General features: G+C 46.7%; 2 protein-coding genes and 1 long non-coding RNA gene across 3 annotated transcripts in view; 2 read left to right on the top strand and 1 right to left on the bottom strand.

Annotated features, from left to right (window-relative positions):
- HOXA5 (homeobox A5) overlaps positions 1–1,545 on the top strand; it is a 3,866-nt gene extending 2,321 nt beyond the window's left edge. Inside the window, exon 2 of the mRNA XM_069088662.1 lies at positions 479–1,545. Within this exon, the coding sequence (XP_068944763.1) occupies positions 479–729 (251 nt within the window). The 3' untranslated portion in view covers positions 730–1,545. The remainder of the gene's footprint in view (positions 1–478) is intronic.
- Positions 1,546–10,086: 8,541 nt separating this feature from the next.
- Positions 10,087–11,445, bottom strand: LOC138161764 (uncharacterized). Its single transcript, XR_011168459.1, has 2 exons — positions 11,330–11,445; positions 10,087–10,303 (listed from the first exon to the last, which is right to left on the bottom strand). It is a non-coding gene; the product is annotated as an uncharacterized lncRNA (long non-coding RNA).
- Positions 11,446–12,524: 1,079 nt separating this feature from the next.
- HOXA4 (homeobox A4) lies at positions 12,525–14,830 on the top strand. Its single transcript, XM_069088661.1, has 2 exons — positions 12,525–13,209; positions 13,702–14,830. The coding sequence occupies exons 1-2, from the start codon at positions 12,618–12,620 to the stop codon at positions 14,040–14,042; spliced, it is 933 nt and encodes a 310-aa protein (XP_068944762.1). The 5' UTR covers positions 12,525–12,617; the 3' UTR covers positions 14,043–14,830.
- Positions 14,831–15,197: the final 367 nt, after the last annotated feature.

The raw sequence follows: 15,197 nt of genomic DNA on the forward strand, positions 1-15,197 counted from the left end.
GGGGGGGGGGGGGGGTTCATTCTTCCTTGTAACTTTGAGGAAGGGTGACCCGGCGGCCACTTTTCCTATCGTAAAATGGCCATTATTAGGGGACTTTCAGGGCATCGTAAAAGTGAATGGTATGAAAGCTGGGAGGGCTGTGCCTCTGAGAGACTAGCTTCCTGGGGTGGGGAGGCAGAAAGCAGGCAGCAGAGAAAAAAGCTACAGCTCCAAGCCTTACATCTGCTGATTGTTCGCCCGTCGCCAAACCGTATTGTTTTCTTTCCAGAAAGGAAAGGGGGAGGAAATGAAGGGGGTGGGGGGAGAGAAGTGTAGAGAGGACTTGTTGAGCGTGTCCCCCCCCCCCACACACACACACACACACATTGAAAAATAACAATCTTCCAGAGTCTAACGGTCCCGTGGCTCTCGTGGGTTGCTCAGGACCTTGCGGGCAAATCGCGGCGGAGTTTTCAAATCTGTGACTTTTCTGTTGCAGACAACATAGGAGGACCAGAAGGCAAAAGGGCTCGGACTGCATACACCCGCTACCAGACCCTAGAGCTGGAAAAGGAATTCCACTTCAATAGATACCTGACCCGCAGAAGAAGGATTGAAATAGCACACGCTCTTTGCCTCTCAGAGAGACAAATTAAGATCTGGTTCCAAAACAGGAGAATGAAATGGAAAAAAGATAATAAGCTTAAAAGTATGAGTATGGCCGCGGCGGGAGGGGCTTTTCGCCCCTAATAATCCGAGAGTTTAAAAGTACTGAGCTGTATTAGTGGAGCCTGCGCCTAGTATCAGTACTAAAGGTGACTTTCTGAAACTTCCTCGTGTGACTTCTGTGAAGAAATCCTGTCCTTGTCCCCCCCCCCCACCTTTTAATCATGAGCCTGTTTATCAGCATTATTAGATCGCCTGTTTAACTGTATAAGTAGATCTGCTTTCTGTATATTTCTTTGTCCTTGAATGGCTTTGTCTTGAAAAAAAAATAGATGTTTTAACTTATTTATATAAATCGAGCTGTGTTACTTGAAGTAACTGTAAAAAAGAGAAAAAAAGAACAAAATAACAAAAAAGAGAGAGACTCTCCCCCCCCTTGTTTAGTGCCAATGTCGTGTGTTGCACTCGATCGTCTAACTGTGCATGTGTGTGGAAGTGTCCCTGTCTGAATAGCTCCAAGCTGTTAAAAATATTTTTATTCTAACTACCTATACTCCCTGTGTAACTAACTAATACTGTTGTAGAGGTGACTTAATGAGATACAACTTAACTTCTTATCAACGTGTAGTGAATAGTGAATCTGTGACGGCAAGAGTGACTCCAAGCAGTGTCTGTTTTGCTGTGCCTTTGTACAACTCTTTGCACGAACTCCTAAAAAAAAAAAGGGGCTTCTTATACGCGCAGCTTCAGTGGTGTCTGTTTTTGTGAACAAAGTTACAAATATAGTCCAAGTCTGGCTGTTTAAAGCAAACTGTGATAAGCTCTTTTTTTTTTTTTTTGTATTTTTTTTTAAAGAAAAAAAAACCTGACTGGAAACAAAAAATAAACTTTCTATTGTAAGTTCTCGTGAGCTGGTTTGTACCAAATGGTGAGCTCGTTCTTCCTCTTTGCCTCTCCTCCCCAGACTCTGAGACTCGGGGTCTGCATTGAGCCCCAGGGGCAGCGGAATACCTGGCCAGCTAGGGGCCCGCTGGTGCAGAGGAGATGGTTAGAGTGTACCGGCCAGTGAGCTCTCTGCCACTGAAACTTTCCACCTCCTGAGTGAGAGGTAGAAACTGAAGGGCAGAAGCCCCCCTCACACTGCCTGCCTTTCATTTACCCAAATGTTTGCTATTTGGGGGAAAAAAGAAAAGAAAAGAAAAAAGATAGGAAAGGAAAAAAAAAAAGAAAGAACTAATGTCTTTTGTTAAAATGCCCTCCTCGGCTTCCCAACATCTCTACTCCATTCTTAAACTGCTTTTGTGGTTCAACTAGCTGGAGACACTGGTATTTCCAGGATCCCAAGCCCAAACCCTCTTAGCCATAACCAGCTCCTATCACCACCTTCCCCCATTTCAACCTCAACAGATAGGACTCCTTTGGCTACAATTAATTCGCTACAAATGTAATGTTACTTACCCCCATCCTAGCTCGATTGGTTAACTCTTCTGAGCTTCGAAAAGCAACTAAAGATTTGCACATTTACTGAGTGCTTACATTGATGGCTTCCTTTAAAAGTTATAAAACAGTAAACTTTATAAGCCCCAGTTCCGGCTATATGACATTTGGGTGCCAAATGAATAGGGTTTTGTCTATGAATTAGATCGTAAAATCATCCATAGCACAGACAGATAGGCTCACTGGCTATAGAAAGTCACGTGGTGCCATTAAAGTAAGTTTTATGGTTTTGGGGAGTTGACATCCAACATTATATACCACATAACATATAATCTCACTGACACTGGACTTCATTGGACTCTTTTGCAGGGTACATGTGGCACCTGGTCATTCAAATGGTCAATTTTAGGGGCAGAAGTGCCCAAACCAGGAATTCTCAAAACTCTCTGAAAAATGGCTCCTAGCAAGTTAAGGTAAGTTTGACTCATGAGTTCCTTACAGTTTATTTGTATAGCGAACTAACTCTCTCTCAGTTCCTCTGTCTCTGTCTCTCTGGTTCAATAACTCTAAGGGTTGCCACTGAATTCAACAGAGTAAAACAATTCACCCAGACTATGAATCTGCCTACAAACTTGCTTCCCTTCCCAAACAAGAAGTGCTAACAGCAAGCTCTGAAATTTTTACCAGTCCCATCCAAGTAAACCACAATAAGTGACTTTGGCAGAGATTGATTTTGAGGCCTAACTTTAATTACTTGGACTACCGCAGATGTTAATGACTTCCGCTGCTCTCTGAGTCTGCTCTCTCCAGTTTGCAAAAGATGATTTTTGTGTGTGTGAGAATGTATATATGTGTATAGTGTGTGCATGTGTATGTGGGTGTGTGTGTGGATCTGAAAAGCAGACTCTCAGGAAGCCCTTGTCCTGCATCTGGCTAAATTTTCTCTGAGCCCTGGTGGTTGTGGGTGAGTGGGGACTGGCAGGCTGGATTTGAGGGTTCTGAACCAGGAGGGTTTCAACTGCCAGCTTGGAAAGTAGTCTGAGTCAGGGTACTCGGCTCCAGTATCAAGAGTTAGGAAGAATAGTGATGGCTTTCCAAGCCAGCTGGTTACTGATTTCTTGTCTGACTGGAGTGTGTTTATGAGTATGGGGGAGACTATTGAAATATTCTTCCCGAAGGTTGGAGTCACTTGGCAGGGTCTGAATTCAAGGGGTCCTTACTCTGTCCTACAAGTTTCTGTAATATTCTGGTCCAGGATACTGTCTTAGAGGCAATTTAAAAGGCACTTTTCACTACTGCAGGGTCAACTCAACAGACTTGAATTTTAGAGACTGGAGCATCCCTGGAAATATAGACGCCAAGAGTTCTGGCCTTTGAGGTCTTATCCTTCCCTTTTCCCCAACACCGACCCCCAGCTGTGGGAGCTAGGCCTCAATGGCCTGTTTGCCTCTACATTCTTCTTATTTTTAGTGGGGCTGTTCTCACCAGCCTGTGATACTCAGCAATAAACTTTATGGCCGGATTTCACTCTGGTCTTTGAATTTCCAGAGCTGAATGAAAAGGGTAAAAGAACATTTCTTTCTTTTCTTCTCCTTCCCGTCCCTTCCTTTCTTCCTTCCTTTCTCTCTCTTTTTTCATTTCTTTTTTTTCTCTCTGTCTCCAGAATTACTATTTCAGTATTTTTTGCTCTGAAAAGGTGACAAGAACTGTCCATCGAACTAGTAATTGGAAAAATAGCACTTCTCCCTCCCACCTCCCACAGCCTCACCCCTTAAAACCTTGGTTTTGGAGTTTTGGGGGAAATAATGCAATCTTCAATGTCCAACTTAAAAGTCTTGCAGGACCCTTAGGTTTGTTTTTCCTGACACTCCATAAAGGGGAATTTAGAGAAGAAATGAGTCGTTTGTCAGTAGGAGATTTCCGCCTTTCTTTTGTCAGCCCCTCACTCTGTTTGATCATGGACAATTTACATAATCTATGATTTTGAAAACAACCATTTCCAAAATGGCACCAGCGGCTCATTCTTTTGTGGAAAAAGGATTGTATTTTTCTATTTTGTCCCATCCTCCACCTACATTCACTAGCCTCTCTCTTTAGCCCTCTATATTTTCCAGGGCAAAACCTCACGAACTTTATTGTAACGTGGCCTCATTCCGAGGCGGTGTGCTTGGCTAGATTCTGGGAGGAATACAGTTAGCAAATAGCCACAAAATCCCTTCCAAAGGCACTGTTGAGTTCAGCCCAACTTCTCCAGCTAATCACTGGAATTCAGCAAAAGATCAAATATTGTCTTTCTTAATGTTCTCCTCACTTAGGATCTGTAAAGCTACCTAGAAGCAGTAACTTAAGAGGGCATTTTCAATTCTCCTGACATGGGACTTGAAATTCAGGGAGTTTTAAAACTGCACCAAACTTTATTTTATGGAGTTTAGGTTTTGACAGTGAAAATCCATCCAACAGCTGCCCACAGAATCAGAGGATTATGAAGCAAAATTTACAGAAAAGCAAAGTTTCCAGGAAAATCCTAAATCTGCTTAGTCCTGACCAGTTCCTCTTGTTGGTTGGGGAAAGCCTGCATCATATGTTATATTGTGTAATTCCCTAACCTGATCATCGAAATTCAAATATCTCTGTTGTTCAAGAAATGGAGGTTCTATTTGGAATCCCCCCCCCCTTTTTCTTTTTAAGGGTCGTGTGCATGTATGTGTGTGTGTAAAATCTTAGTTCTTTGTTTTGTTACCCAGACTTCCGCCTTCATTTTTAGAAAACATTAACTCAAGGATTTATTTTAGTGTCCTTCGATTAATCAAGTTAAATGATTTCTTGGGGGCCGAAATAACAAACAGAAAGGGAAGTGGAGGGACCTTGCTGTATTCTAGTGGCCTAATCAGAGGAAATGTGTAGATGCACCTATGAACAGTTAATTATCTAGAAAGTTGTGTGCATTAAATGCTGAGGAAGACTGACAAACAGGACTTAGTCTAATATCTGCTTCCACAAACTAACCAAGAGCTCAACTGATTTACCCAAAATATTAGCTACAAATGCTATTATTTCATCTGGGTGGCTGTAGTCTTTAAACTGAATTAGAGGTTTTGTGGATACCCAAGATCAAAAAAACTCTATGGCTTTTAAAAATTCTAAATTCACTTAGCATTTTAAAATTATTTTAGGGGAGCTCTCTCTCTTTCACTAATTCTTCCTCCTCCCCCATCTGTGTGTCTTTGCTCCTTGCTCCCTTCTACCTTCCATTTAAGTGGCTCAGAGTAAAGAAGAGAGGATGATCTAGTTGTCTGGTCATTTTATCAATGAGTAATTTTCTTGGTCCCTCTTGATTTGGCTCATTTTATGGGAGGTAACTTACTTTTAAAAGCCCTGATGCTTGTTGTCTGCATTAAGATAGTTAACGTCCCCCAGTGATAGAAGGGCATTGATGTGTCTCACCGTGTAAAAGGAGAATATTACCTAAATTTCCAGAGCCCAAATTCTTTTCAGTAGGAAGAATGACAATATTCCCTGAACTATAAACATGTTATAGGAAGCTTCTGGTCACAGTTACTTATAGAGTGTTAAGTTTTCCATAGGCTCTTTTCAAAACAGCACACCAAGATTCTGACTTTTTTCTTCTTTTCCCATGCTTCATGGGGGCTATGAGGTGGGTGTAGTATTTCATATATATCAGGTATATATCAGGCTGGTGTAGTATTTCATATCAGAAAAATCAGTTTCTACTGGTGCACTTCAAAATTGTACCATTTCCAAATAATTAGGAATAAAGGGACACATCACCCTGCGGATTATAGGGTATCCAATTTTAGTGGACCTCCGATTTTCATGCCCAAGCTCTAGGTAAAACCTGGTTTGCCCTTCCATGAAGGGACAGCATGGATCAGCTACAGAAGGCTTCCTCTTGGTCAACAATGGCGTTTTCTAGAGTCATCCAGGGAAGGCCTCCCAGAGCATACTCTTGTTCAGTCTCTTCTGACATACCCCTAGATGGTGGGTGTACAGAACACCCCATAGAAAGCCACAAAGATGGGGAGTAGGGTCCCCCCTTTGGTGTTTTACACCAGGACTCCACCTCTTTCTGCCTTTTCCTCTTCCTCCCCAAACGGTCTTTTCAATAATAATATTTGTTATGAAGGTTATTGGGTAATTATTGCGATTTTGTGAAACAGTCCTTGCTTGAGGTGAAGTCTGTCATCGCCAAACAAATGACAGCCAGTGCAGTTCACTGCCGGGTTAAGTAAATGCAGAAAAGATAAATCTGCACGCCCTAGGAACCACCACCAGAGCTCGCTTCAGACCAAGTTCACAGTCAACTCCTTTGCCTAGGCAAGCTTTCCCAAACAACTCGGTTTGTTGTGTCTTTATTTTTAAATAAAGGAAAAATGACGAATGGAAGTCCTGGCCACCACTTTCCCCCCATCATCTCTCTCTTTTCGCTTTTTTCAATGTTCCCCCAACTTACCCAACATTTCCCTTGCATTTGTAATCATGAGTGTCTTGGAGTTAATCTAGTCCCTCTTAACGTTGAAGAAAGAGTTGGAAAACGGATTTGACAGCAAATACAATAATGAAAGAGCGGGAAAATATATATTTTAATCCTCTCTCTTTCCCCAAATCCACTTTCAGGAGAGGGGGGAACAGCAGAACTATTGAAACAAACAGAGCGCCCTTTCGGTCCTCAAAGAAATAAGAGGCATCGCTTTTGTATATCTTTGTGGTTAGGTCGTTACAACTAAGGGTCAAAAAGTTGAGGGTCAAAAGTTTACGTTGTGCACCACTCTTCGTCATCTGCCCAGACAGAGTTTGATGTCAATGTTACAGCCGAGATGCAGGCTATCAACACAAAAGATAAAATACAGCGCCGAGTTTCGCGTGTATCATGGTGTGGACTCCAGGTGAACCCTGGTGCTTGAATGACCTCAATTACTGAGGGAAGGATAGAAAATTCCTCTTTTCGAGAGGAATACGCGCTGTATTTCATCTTGAATTATCGGGCCACATTCTGAGGGACTCTGCGTACCTCGGAGGGAGCAGGTAAATAAGCTGCAGTTCCCAATCGCCTGCCAGCCTTGAAGGAAGGCTCTCCTGCCCCTGGGCTTTGTCGTGGACCAAAATGCATCCAACTCCTAGAGGTCTGATTTTATTTCATCTTTGAAAGGAACATAGGCATCGGACGCTCACCTTCGACTTCCCCTTCCCCTCCGTGGTTCCAGAAGACAGGGAAAGTGGACAGGGGAGATCAATTTTAGAAAGTGACTTTGATTTTGTCATGTTGGGGGGGGGGAAGGGGAGAGGGGAGCGAGACTAGAATTCTTTCAGATTGTGATATTTTCAGATTTAAAAAAAAAAAAACAAAAACCCTCCCTCCTTCAATTCAGACTCCTCATCTGGAAACAGGACTAAGCTGTGGAAAATAGATAAGCGACCCTAGCCCCAATCCCTTAGAAAAGAAATTTCCCTTAAAGTTCTGGGTTTTCCGGATTTGATGAAAACACCCTCGGTGGCGTTAAGATTTCCACTTCCAGGTCCCTACTATAAAGTTATCAATTGCCTTTGATTGTAAGGCAATTTCCACTCTTCACAACTATAGAAAATGTGCCATTTGGTTCAGGGGACCAGGAGTCTCAGTGAAATGTCACTTAGAAAGAAAAAATACGATAGAGCTATGATTTCCAAGGAAATGTAAAGATATATTTGGAAGGGGGGATGGAGTAGGGAGGGACAGTGCAAAAGCAAGAAAAGAAGAGAACTGAAACAAGATTACACTGAGGCCATAAAATAGGCAAGGGAATCTCATTCTTGTTCCTTAGCTATATTTGGAAAATTAGGGGATGAAAATCTATTTAAATGCCATTGAACACTCAGCCTGGGCTTCTTTCTTCGGGGGCATAGTGTCTCGGAGTTGACCTTCAGGTCCTTACTTAAGGATAATGGAAAAGAAATATTTTATCTTGCTCAATCTACAGTCAGAGGATTCATGTGTGTGAAGATACATGCAAAAAAAAAGTCACTGTAACCACAGAGGTGGCTTCCTTTCCTGAGTTAACCATGCTCTCTATGGTTGTTTGGGGGAGCAAAGGAAACATTTCACTAGTGGGGCCTTTCCTCATTGAGAAACTAAGCACTCTCTAGCTGAGCTGTGTGTCATTCTGACTCCTGAATTTGTGGTCAAGTGTGTAACTAACTGCTTGAGGGGAGAAAAGACAGATTTATTCTTGCTCGAGCTAGGTATCAGCCTTGCACATTTCTATGACCATGTCTAGGTTAGTTAGAGGAAGAAAATGAAAATTTACTCTCTTTTTCCCCTCTGAAAAAAATTATGTTTCTTCAAGTGCACATTTTCATTATGTTTTAGGTCAAAAATTGGTGGCATGCCTTAAAAAAAGATTTCTTCAATAATTATCAGATCTTTTAGGTATTCTTTAAATGAGAAGCTAACAGCAATTATACAATTTAGACAAATTATTCCTTTATTCTGAAAGTTCCCTCCTTTAAGGCAGCAAGCAGATAGATCGTTTAGATGGTCAAAATTCACTTAAATATAAATGTAAGTTACATTTCCCATGTTTGGGTTTTGTTTATTTTTTTTTAAAGCACAGGAAAAACAAATAGCCCTAGATACATCTCTACTGAAGGCTTCGATATTTAAAACCTTATATCCGATGGGATTTTTCTTTTGGAGGATGTCACCCGCTCTTTTTGGAACCCCAAAGCTCCATGGGCTCCTTAACCAGTATCCAGTACTAAGCAGTATGGGTGGGTGGGGGAATGGGAGGAGGGATCTTGGTTCCAAGAAACAAAGGACAAATACAGTCGATCCATTCCATAAAGTTTACACTTCTCTGGGACGACCCCCCCCCCTTGTTTTTCTCTCCGAAGAAGTGACCTGGGCAAAGCACCCAGCTATGTAAAAGACACTGTATAGACCTTTGGGAACAGCTAAGTCCAAGGCCGAGGTGAACTTCAGGTCAGCGCGTCTAACAAATATGAAAATGTCGGCTGGTGAAGGGCGCGCCTTGTTATTTAACAAAGACTGTCAATGTGTGAGATTAATAAGAAACAAAATGCACACGGTGTCACTTTTCGGTCACTTTGAAAGTTGGGACAGGGTTGCATTCAGGAGGAAAGGCTGACCCAAATATATTCAAAATGATTCAAATCAGATTCAAAGTAGTCTAAAAATGCAGTTCTCCTTTCCCTCCCTCTCTCTATCTTCTGCCTATCCCCCCTCTCTTCCTCTATTTCCTTCCTTCTTCCCTTTCTCTCTCTGTCTCTTACTCCCCTTCCCCACCCCCCCCCCCCAATTTTGGTGCTTATACTCAGTGGAAAGTTATTTTACGTGATGAGATTTAAAGAAATCTTTTGTTGTACATATATTTTTTTTCGGAGCACGTGAAATGAGCAGATGTGCTTACATGTTTTACAAAGAAGGGAAAACCCCTTTTCACTACTTGGAATTGGATCCAGTTGGTATATGAAGATTAGAACTCTCCATTTCTGCTTGCATTTCATTGAATTCCATTCTCTTCTCAGGAGAGAAACTGCTGGTAAACTTTGGGTTGTTTTATTAGTTGGGTTAGCATCTTCCCAGGCTTACTCTGGTGTCACATTTCTTGGGATAAAAGGTGTTTTAAATTTTAGAATATGTGATTTAATTTGGTTGAATGATGTGCTGTTTTGCAAAGGGAGGTTCTGGTCGGATCAGAAGAGGTACCGAGGTTGTTTATTGCAGTCATAAATCTCGCTTTAAAATGTCAAAATGTCGGTGTCTGAGATAACACTTGGTGGTCTTGGCCGAGTTTTTGTTTATGATAGCAAACCACCAAGACAAGTTACAGGCCTTAGGAGATCCCGAAGAAGCCCATCTCCACCAAGTAACAGAGCCACGTGAATAACAGACTTCACTCGCCGGTTTAGGCCGACTAGACACAAAACAGCGCTGCTTTCCTTTTAACCTCTAAAAATAGCAACATCGCAGAAAGCCCTGCAGTTAAACAACACGAATTTTGCGTTTTAATACCGGTAAATCATAGTAAACAGACATAGAAAAGGCCTAAGAAGGCAGGGTTGATGACAAGAGGAAAGATGCAAGATTTCGTGGTGTATTTCTGGCGGATGGATTCTGTGGTTCTGTTTACCGGGCTGCCTTTCATTGCTAGAGGCCATCACAGAGAACGAACAGACCGGCTTTTTCGGGAGCTTGTGAGGAAATCTGTAAATATTTTATTAGGTGTTATTTTATACATACATCCATATACACATATGTATAAGTGTACATATGGTGTCTGATTAATTCTCTTGGGTTTTATTTTAAATTGTCCGTGCGCCCTGTGCAAGCCTGTATTCGCATCTGTTTTCTCTGTGCTTTTCCTGGCTCCCTGCTCCAGACCAGAAGTAGAAAATATCTTGGAAACCTCCCTTTGCAGATCTGGGAGATCCTAGAGAAAGCTAAAATGATCCCTTTCTTTAACCTCTTTTCCTAAATGAGTTTAAAGATTAGTTGGATATAATAGGTTTTATGTGGCTAAGCGTTAAACAACTATCCATCAAATGGATATATTTCAACATTCAGTAACTCATGTGCGTAACTGATATAAATGGAGAGAGAAATGACATTCCTTCTGAAGTGTCGCTGGGCTTTAGGCTATAACTTTCTCTGTCTACCTTGGAAACCCAGGCGGGGAGGAAGCTTTTCTTTGAGAAACCCAATTAAGGTACCCCTTCGGGAAAATCCTGGCCTCGCCCTGTGTTTATAGATACCCGGTTTGTTCTCTATTTCTGGGTGAATTGAATGTTTGGTCTGCTTGGATGGTCAGGCAGGTGAACAGAGAAGGAGGAGGAGGGGGAGGAAGAGAAAGAAGAGGAAGAGGAGGAGGAGGAGAGGAAGAGAGAGGGGAGATGAAATGAAGAGAGGGAGAGAGAAGAGGGAGAGGAAAGGAGAGATGAGGGGAGAAGAGACGAAGGAAGAGGAGAAAAAGAAGGGAAGGGAAGATGAGGGAAGAGGAGGGGAGGGGAGGAAGGAGGAGAGGAAGGGATGGGAGAAGAGAGGAAGAGAGTAGGGGGGAGGAAGAGAAAGCAAGGTGTATGCCTGACCCAGAGAAGGAAAGAGAAAGTAAACAGGCACACATGGAGAAATTCAGCTTTGCTATTTACTTCCAAGATCAACACTGGGTGGAATTAATAAGTAATTTATTTGTTAATAATGCGGTAATTAGTTTAGCCATCAAATTTCAATTACCCTGTGGCAGGCTTCAGCCTCTCCCCCACTCCGTCCCCGGCTGGAGGCACCCGTCAATCCTCAGTCGGACCTGCAGATAGAGTCCGGCCCGCCCGCTTGCGCTCCCGGCTTTCAGCAGGGAAGGCAGTGATTTTTCGGGGATGGGGCTTGCCTCCAGTGGAGGCCTCCGCTGCCCAAGCCAGCACAAATACAGTTACACGCCGGAGGCCCTGCCCTCAGTGGGCCGGGGTCAGCCCCCAGTCCCAGCCCCAACCTCCGCTCCTCCCTCAGCCTTGGGCTAAACCAGGGCTCCCCCTGCTTCATCTCTTGGCTGGGGAAGGACCAGAATGAGTCAGGGCACTGGGGTCGAGGACCAGGTGAGATTGCTTAGGTGCTACGACCCATGTGGGGACAGGGACGCCAGGACGGGGAGGTGGGGGGGGGAGTAAGGGACACTCATGGCACCCAAAGGCTGTGAAAGACCTGAGGGGGGAGGGGTGGACACGCGCTCCTCTGTGGGTGAGGGAAGGGCTGGAGGATCGTGGTGAGGATGGGGTGGGGGGTGAGGAGGGGCGAAGGGCCAGGGACTGGATGGAAAAGGAAGGGTGGACCTTGGGTGGGAGAGGGATGAGGGAGCCCTGCTTATGGGAGGGAGGAGGGGAGCCAGGACCTCGGTGCGCGGAGGGCGGGGACCAGCGGGGGACTTTGGCTGGGGGAGGGGTGCCGTGACCTTGGGAGCTGCGGGGAGAGGATCCGTTTTGGGGGTCCGGGGACAGAAGGAGGTAAAGCGCTCTGCACTAGTCGCGGCCCCCCACCGTCGAACCGGGGACGCTTCCATTCCCCTCCTTCCCTACACAGACCCGCGCGGGGCAAGGACCCCCGCTGACCGCCCTCCCCCCCTCTTCCTCCCCCAAGCCTAAGACCCAGGGCATCCATCATCCAACCCCGAGTTTCCTGATCCGGGGCCCGCGCGCGCCGCGCCTCCATTGGCCAGCAGCAGGTCACGTGCGGGAGGGTGGGGGGGGCCGAAGGTGCGGAGGGGGAAGGGTGGGGGGAGGGGTGGGGGGAGGGGCCGGGGCCCGAACTTTGTCCTCAGCAGCAGCGCCTGGGGGGAGGGGGAGGGGAAGGGGGAGGGTGCGGAAAGGGGGAGGAGAGGCATTTGGGGGGGCGGGGGAGGGAGAGCATAGGAAGGGGGAGGAGGAGGGGGGCTGAGGGAGGATGGGGAGCGAGGCAGTAGGGGGAGGGGCCTGGGCGAGCCCAGAAAAACGACAACGCGAGAAAAATTAGTATTTTTGCACTTCACAAATTAATGACCATGAGCTCGTTTTTGATAAACTCCAACTACATCGAGCCCAAGTTCCCGCCCTGCGAGGAGTTCGGGGCGCCCGGCGGCCCAGACGGGGGAGGCTACCCCCCGCCCCCGCAGCCCCCGCCGTCCCCGCACCTGCAGCCGCCCCCGGGGGCAGGCCGTTCGCCCCCGGGCTACTACCGCCCGCCGCGGCCCGGGCCGGAGTCGGGGTACTCGGCGCCCCCCACCGCCCTCTACCCCGCGCCCCCCGCCGCCGGCTCCCGCTACCCATACGGCTACGGCCGCGCCAGCCCCGGCCGGCCCCGGCACGAGCAGCCCCCGCCCCCGCCGCCCCCGGCTCAGGGGCCCGCCCGGGGGCCCGCGGCCGCCCCCGCCCCGGCCGGACAGAGCCTGCTGGCGCACGTCCCGCAGCCCCCGCAGCCGCACCCCGCGCCCCCTCCGGCGCTCCCCCGCCGCAGCGAGGCCGCCCCAGCCGCCGCGGGCAGCCCCCCGGGGTGTCCCTTGCTCCTGGCAGACAAGAGCCTGTGCGGCCTCAAGGGTGGCAAGGAGCCCGTGGTGTACCCCTGGATGAAAAAGATCCATGTCAGCACCGGTGAGCGACGCCCGGGCCGCAGCAGGGGCGGGGGGCCGGGGCTGGGGAGGGTCTGGGGCAGGAGGGGGGGGACCCACTGCACTGGCAGCGGAGTGGGGGCTCTGTGCGAGTGTGTGCCACCTAATCAAAACGCGAGAAGCCCTTTGTGTCCGGGGTCCCTTTATCGGGAGATTTACGAGACGCCGAAGTGTTAGGGCAGTAATTATAACCCCCATAAATTGTATGGCCCTGGCAGCGGCTCTGGGCCATGTGTCTTTGAAGCTTTTCTTCAGCCCCAATGCCCAACACCATTTTTTATGGCTCTCGCTTGTTTTCCGTTGTCAATAGCCTGTGAAACATTTTCTTTGCCGTATGTATTCTTACGTGAACTTGGTGTCAGGTTATTATATAATGATCTTGTCCAATTGCTCTCCCCCCCTTCTCTGCTTCTCTTCTTCCTCTTCCTCCTTCTCTTCTTCCTCCTCCGCCTTCTCCTGGGCCCTGCACGCTCAGTCAACCCCAATTACAATGGAGGGGAACCCAAACGCTCCCGAACCGCCTACACCAGGCAGCAGGTCTTGGAGCTGGAGAAGGAGTTTCATTTTAACCGTTACCTGACCCGGCGGCGTCGCATCGAGATCGCTCACACGCTCTGCCTCTCCGAGCGCCAGGTCAAGATCTGGTTCCAAAACCGGAGGATGAAGTGGAAGAAGGACCACAAACTGCCCAACACCAAGATGCGCTCCTCTGCCCCGGCCCCGGGCAACCAGCCCTCCAAGGCACAGACTCAGGGCCCACATCTTCACCCTCGCCATCAGCCAGGTGCCTCCACACCCAACGCGTCCACGCTATAATCGTCCACATCCCCAGACCAATTTTATTCCCTCCCTGTTTCTTCCTTTCTTCTTCTGCCCCTCTTTCTCCCTCCCCCCTCTGTCTGGACCAAAAATAAACACCAACACAATACCCAACCGCGCGTTTGTAAATAATAAAGATGAGAAAAGAGAGAGAAAAGGAAGACACGATCTCTATGGCAGAGGTCAGGTTGTCATCGGATCTGGACCACTAGATCAGGCACTGGCTGGCAAGCCTACCAGTGGGATTGTTTATTTATGGAGATGCTGGCAGAGCTGGGATGGGAAGTTCGGTACCTAACTAAGAAGGACTTCTTTATATTCAGGATTTTTTAAATGGCTAAAATAAACAGTCCTATCCAGTGGTGACTTGAGTTGTGCAGTTTTCGGGAAATGTCCATCTCTATCTCGTTCAAGCAAAATAACCGGGTCCCTCCTCCTCCCATCTTGTGTCCCCCCCCCCCCCAGTTTTCAAAAACTGATATTGAACAGAAAAGAGGAGACGACATTTGGAATGTCAGAAGGTTATTTAATTGGTCTCCAGGTGTATAGTCCCTAACGATATTTGTGACACATTAGTTTCTCTTTATCTCATTTATTTAAAATATTGTTAGTGGTTTATTGTTGTCTTACTCTCTGGCCCAGCTCTAACTGGCAAGAGGGGGCCCATTTAGATCCACGTGAGACTGTAAATTGTGGGTTTTGGTGTAACTGTATATAGTGCCAAGTGCTGAGAATAAATCCTGTAAAACAACAACACAAACCATGATATTAAAGGCTTAAAACAACTGGTTCTCGTGTTTCCGAAACTTTCTGGTGAGGAAGACATGTCCATGAATCGTGATAAGCAACTAATGTGAAAAAAAAGGGGGTCTTGCGTCAATGGAATTGTGGGCGCCAAAAATCATTTGTGCTGTCTCCGACTTCAGTGAGAGGCAGAGAGACAGAGAGCAGAGAGGCAGAGACAGAAAGAGACAAACTGACCCAGAGAGAGACAGAGAGAGGGAGGGGGAGGGAGGGAAGGAGGGAGGGAGGGAGAGAGACAGAGAGACAGAGAGAGACAGAGACAGAGAGAAAGACAGAGACAGAGAGAGACAGAGAACAGAGAGGCAGAGGCAGAAAGAGACAAGCTGACCCAGAGAGAAACAGAGAGAG

The sequence above is a fragment of the Petaurus breviceps genome, unplaced genomic scaffold, assembly GCF_028583685.1.
Source record: "Petaurus breviceps papuanus isolate PSGF00001 unplaced genomic scaffold, PetGlider_PUasm1.0 185, whole genome shotgun sequence".
NCBI classification, from domain to species: Eukaryota; Metazoa; Chordata; class Mammalia; order Diprotodontia; family Petauridae; genus Petaurus; species Petaurus breviceps.

What these genes read in the sequence shown, in the direction of transcription:
- HOXA4 (XM_069088661.1), top strand. Translation starts at nt 12,618, where the DNA reads ATGACCATGAGCTCGTTTTTGATAAACTCCAACTACATCGAGCCCAAG. An exon ending in AAAGATCCATGTCAGCACCG is followed by an intron (nt 13,210 to 13,701) that starts GTGAGCGACGCC and finishes CTGCACGCTCAG; the next exon opens with TCAACCCCAATTACAATGGA.